We start from the raw sequence: 5604 nt of genomic DNA, 5'->3' as shown, positions 1-5604 counted from the left end.
ATCATATTAATGCAAGATTTTATTAGCAGGGGAACTGTGGACAGAAGACTAGGTACATGGGAACCCTCCATGTTTTCTGCTCAATTTTTCCCTAAACCTAAAACTGCTCTAAAAATAAAATCTATTAATCAAACCTCAGAAATTCTATAAATAAATTCTGACTGTAAGTTATTCCTGGGGAAGCAGCAAGGGGCCTCCCTAAAATGCTGCAAAGAAGCTTGCCCTCTGAGAATTAGGCAAAGGCCGGAACAGGTCTTGACAGACATAATTAACAATCTGGTCCGAAGGCTGGGTGAGGTCTGGTCCTTAAGTGGTATTTTGAACAATTATCTCTACCAGTGTTTTTTAAAAATAAAGGATTAGAATCTAGAATTATTCTTTCTGTTTTGTTTGTTTAGTTGTGTTTCTATTCCATGCTCTAATTAATGCAGCATGAATATAATTATTCTCTAAGATTACCAACTCCTGAGGGGGCATAGATTATGTCCACTCTGGGCTTTAAAGATATTCACATAAAACATGCTAGTAATGATAGCTTTCATGCAAAGAGCTTCCTAGAGTTTATGCAGCACTTTCATGTAGATTTATCTGCTTAGCCACTTGTTCTACACTTGGAAACTAAAGCCCCAAGACAAGTTTTTTGGTGGTTTTGTTGTTGTTGTTGTTGTTTTAACAAAAACATCATGTAATAAATAAGACAGGATGCCAGAAACTGCTAGTTACCTAGCCAATATCCTTGTTTTTTTAACTTATTTCTTAATAATAGAATTCTAATTTTATTGAAATTTTATTCCAAATTTATTCATAGTAATAGAATTCCAATTTTATTTATTTGGAATTGCAAATTTATTCTGATTTTATTTATGGGTAAAATTCAAATTTTATCCAATTTATTGATCTTCGTCAGCTATGGTGATCATGTGACCAAGATCCTTCTAATGAGATATAAGCAAAAGTTGTTAGATGAGACACCCAGGAAGAATCCTTAATAACAGAACTAGAAGAAAAAGAAGAAAAATAATACACGCAGTTTTCAGAATATATCAGATACCACATTTGGATTGAAATGTCCTGATATGAACAGTACTGAATGAAGATATTTTAGAGATATGGTCTAATTCCTGAACTGTGCAATTAAAAATGTTTAAGGACATGTGCTTCTAATAGAAAAAATATGTTATAACAGGAAGTGCATTTCAAAAATGGAAATGAATTTAACCTGACAGTACCTAATTACTCATTTAATTCACTGATACGGCATTTACTTTGAGAGAAAATTAACATTGTTGCTTCAGTTTTACAGAATTGCTGATACATTGGTATAACATGAATTATATATTGGTTGGTTGGCTTTCTTCCAAAAGAAATAAGTTTAAGTTTTCAAATAAATGACATCGCAGACCACAAAATGCTTCAGCACTTGAGTTTTATTCAACTAAACGTTAGCATAGGCAGTCTTTCTCCAAAACTGATGTTCCTAGCTCTTAATAGCTCATTAGTATCTTTCTTATTCTCTCATGGAAAAATGCATCCCTATTATATACCACACTACAGCAGTCAGCCGTGATAGTTGTAAATGCCACAGCTGTCAGGTTCACCGAGTACTTCTACAGTGCAAGACATTTGAACTATCTAAAGTAATACCTCCCTTAACTAGGGGTCAGCTTCCCAGCGACTACTGAGAAAACAAACAAGGCCTCTTCAAATATCAAGATGCCTGTAACAGTAATTTGGTAACAAGAGCAATTTGGTAAGGAAAGGTCAGTGGTACTAGTGGCAGTATACAGAGTGTTTGGAGAGATGACAGGAAACAGCAGGTGAGTAGCATGAAAGACAAAATGTAAAAAAAAAAAAAGTGTTTCACTGTGTGTAATTTGGGAAATCTTCCTCTGCATACATCCTTCTGCAAATCTTTGTTTCCTAAGAATGGAATTGGTTTAAAAAAAATCAATCAATCAATGTATGGATAATTTTAAAGAATTTGTTATGTGTGCTAGGACTATACAATTCATCACAGCTGCGCGGTCCTCTGCAGGGGAGCTGTCGGGAGTCCTCGGCAAGTGCGGATCAAATGCGGCCCGGCAGGTGGCGGTGGGGCTGAGGCTGGTAGCTTCTGGCTGTGGGGGCTTGTGGCAGAGCTGGGGCCGGCTGTCCCTCACATGCCTGTTAGGGAAGATGGGAAAGATGCTCAGTGAAAGGCAGATACATTGGGAGAAATGTGCCATAAACTGTTTTTTTTTTCTTTTTTGGGTAAAGAAAAAAACACTATTTAATGAATATCCCACTCCTGAGTATAGGTGGGACAGGAAAATTTGATTGCTTTTCATCTGCACTTACGTCTATCTTCTCATTTCACACATACAGTTGATTTGGATACTGCTACTGGGAAAGGTAAAAACAAGAGTCAGGAAGGAAGAAGTATTAACTAAAGGAAACTCAAACAGACGGCTCGTGGTGGGTGGTGGTCAGTAGAAGCAGACAGTGTGCAGGAAGGTTCGGCGGGTCTTCTCCTCGAACTCCTGCAGCAGCTCCTCGATCTCGTTCTCCATGTCTTCTGTGTGCTGGATGTACTGACAGAGATCACAGATGACGAACGCCCCCAGGGTGGCCTCTTCTTGGTTGTCCTCGATGTCCACGTTGATCACGTGCACAGGCTGGCAGGTCTCTTGCTCCCTGGAATTCAGCTCTTCCACCACCTGGTCATACAGTCTCTCTTCACAGGTGAAGATCAGGTCAAACATATCTTTGCAATTCTGGAACCTTTCCGGCCGGGGCTTGATTCTTCTGTTTCTGTCCAGCATGTGCAGAACGCCGTTCTGCGTGTAGAGATCTTTGTCTTTCTTAACGAGGTCGTTGTACATCTGGTCGTAAGTGGTTTTGAAGTCATAAACGTTCGGCTTGTTGGGTGCTGGTCCTGGAAGCTTCACGTGAGTTCCCGTTCCAAAGGACCGGACGCTGAATCCTCGTTTGTTGAGGATGTAGTGCGCCTCCATGCTCCGGTTCTGGTTGCTTGAGCACACCACGGCCACTCTGAGCGGTGGCGACGGCATGGTGGCGGCCGGATGGTCTGCGACTCCCACCTCAGGAATCCCGCCTCAGAACTCCCGCTCAGCCGCGCCTCTTCCACACGAGCAAGATGGCGATGGCGGCGGCTGGCAGTCGTGCCACAAAGCGGCCCCCCTGTGACGTAGTGCGTCGGGACGCACGGCGCGGGTACGCGCACGGCCTCCTCCCCTCCCCCCGGCCCCGCCCAGACCACGGGGCCGCGGACGGAGGGAGGCCCCGCCCTGCGGGCACCGCTGCTTCGAGCGTGGGTGGCGGAGGCTCTCGCTCTACACAGGCGCCGACCCCCAGTTTTCTTTTATGTTCTTTTTTCCTTCTCCGCTTCAGGTATACCTACTTGACACCCTTGCAGTGAATCTCATTTCGTTGTCTTCCAGAGCGATGATACATCTCTTTTTGTTTCCAGTTCTTTGTACTTTTTCCATAAAATTTGGGAGACGTTACTCAAGTTTTATTTTGCTGTCATAGGTTTTATTCTCTAGCTTTATCCTTCCCTTCTTACACATCTGGAGGACATTTGGGTGTCACTGGAAAGTACTAAGCCTAGCCTGTACCTCAGACTTCTAATAAGCCCACCCTTTAGAAAGTTTCGGTATTTCTTAGAGTGGTTGAGGACAGGATCCAAGCAAATAGATCCAGTAGTTTTTGTGATACTACTATAGTCACTTTTCCTTGAAAATTTATGCACTAGTGATTGAATTAGTATTTCTATTAATGCTCTGAATGAAATATTTTTGCTTATGAAGGGGATTGTTTTATAATTAAGATAATTCTCATGCATGTCTATTCTGTAATGACCAAACATTCCCTGCAAGTGCTCACAAAAATTTGCCTTTGGATATTGCATAAAACCCAGTATTTCTCATAATGTGGGCTCTGTAGCATGCATCGGAATATCATTTTGTGTTGGTTAAAAATGCGTATTCCTGAGTCTATGTTTATGTGTTCTGATGTTTGGGAATGACATCCAAGATTCTGCATTTAAAGAAAGCTTTGAAGTTGATTTCAATGCACTATATTGGATAGTAACCCCTCTAGAGTCCTTGACTTCCTAGATCTCTGCTCCTGCAGCCTCTGGAGCGATTTCACCCCGTATCTCTGCTTGGTCCTCTCTCTGACCCTGGGACCAATTTTGTTTTTAGTGTTGGGAAATTTCAAGAGCTCTCATTACCTATTCAGGTGACAAAGTATCAAGACACCTTGCACTGACCTTGAGTAATTACCTAAGCAATTCCTGGTCGAGGCTTCATTCCCTGGCTTAATGGAAACCTTGTTTGCTGCTGCAGCAGAGCGTAAAATCGCAGTGGTGTATTTATTTAAAATCAACTAGCTTTAGGGGGACAAAAGTAAAACAAAATTAAGGGGATTTAATTATGCATTGGTTGTACAAAACAAAATCAGAAAAGCAAGAGGAAGTAAGAGCAGAAGATTGACCTCACCTCTTCACGGGGAGAAGCCAAGGACATGCACTCAGGCTATTGGCTAAGCTGCTCCTGGCAAGCCAGCAGCACTCTGAAAGCACAGAGAAACAGAGACCTCGATGATGCCACCAACAGCTTTTCCTTAGGCACCAAAACAGAACTTACCAATAAAGGAACGCAGGCAGAATACTTACTATAATTCCTGTTTTATCATGACACTATTACTCAGAACACTTTAGCCTCACTGCTCATAGTGAGGTCTGCATACCAGCAGCAGGAATAGCGCTTGGGAACTTGTCAGAAAAGTAGCATCTCAGGCCCTGCTTCAGACACCCTAAATCAGAATTTCAGTTTTAGCCAGATCCCCAGGAGATGTACATGTTTATGAAAGTTGAGGGGCACAGCTCTAGAAAACTGTCTACTCTAGAAGAGCCAGGATTTCAAAAATGTGTGCTGTAGTCTGGCAGATCTTTAAGGTAGAAGAATAAGGTTTCAGACCTTTACTACCCGTCTAGAAGTCTTTCTACCTGGGCTGTGAGACAGATTGGTAAGGTGGTAACGATTCTGAGTCCCACTGTAGACTTACACTGTAGTGTTAGGAAAGCAACTCAGATTGGCTCAAGGCCAGGCACTGTCATTTATTGGCTCTGTGATGTTTGGAAGGTCACTTAACCTCTATGAATCTGTTTCTTTATCTACAAAATAAGACTTTTACAGAACATCAAATGAGATAACATACATGTTAGTGCATTATAAATTCTTACATACACTTTTTAAAATAATGCAGTTGGTTCCCCAAACTATCTTCCTGATCCGAACTGCTCTCTCAAGCTCAAATCCTAAATTTACACTGCAATGGTAGACTTAATGGAAAGCAATTTATATGGTATGGGAAAGAAAACCAATCAAGCTGTCAAGCCAAGGGAGAAATTGAGAACCAGGTTCAGATTAACACACTGAAATCAGGAAGAACTGGAGAAAAGGGACAGGAACACCGGGGTTCAGAGTCATATTTCCATAGAAGAATAAACAAAAGTTGTTTATAGCTTAGTGGTAGAGCACGTGCTCAGCATGCATAAGGTCCTGGCTTCAATCCCCAGTACCTCCATTAAAAAAAAGA

General features: G+C 41.7%; 1 protein-coding gene across 1 annotated transcript; it reads right to left on the bottom strand.

The window, feature by feature from the left end:
- Nucleotides 1-1409: 1409 nt before the first annotated feature.
- Nucleotides 1410-3142, bottom strand: LOC102537447 (RNA polymerase II subunit A C-terminal domain phosphatase SSU72). Its single transcript, XM_015249942.3, has 2 exons — nt 2338-3142; nt 1410-2163 (listed from the first exon to the last, which is right to left on the bottom strand). The coding sequence occupies exon 1, from the start codon at nt 3048-3050 to the stop codon at nt 2466-2468; it is 585 nt and encodes a 194-aa protein (XP_015105428.1). The 5' UTR covers nt 3051-3142; the 3' UTR covers nt 1410-2163; nt 2338-2465.
- Between the last annotated feature and the right edge of the window lie 2462 nt (nt 3143-5604).

The sequence above is a fragment of the Vicugna pacos genome, chromosome X (genome assembly GCF_048564905.1).
Source record: "Vicugna pacos chromosome X, VicPac4, whole genome shotgun sequence".
Classification (NCBI taxonomy): domain Eukaryota; kingdom Metazoa; phylum Chordata; class Mammalia; order Artiodactyla; family Camelidae; genus Vicugna; species Vicugna pacos.
This window is presented reverse-complemented; position numbering and strand designations above follow the sequence as displayed.

Coding starts and splice junctions, on each gene's coding strand:
- LOC102537447 (XM_015249942.3), bottom strand. CDS start 3,050: ATGCCGTCGCCACCGCTCAGAGTGGCCGTGGTGTGCTCAAGCAACCAG.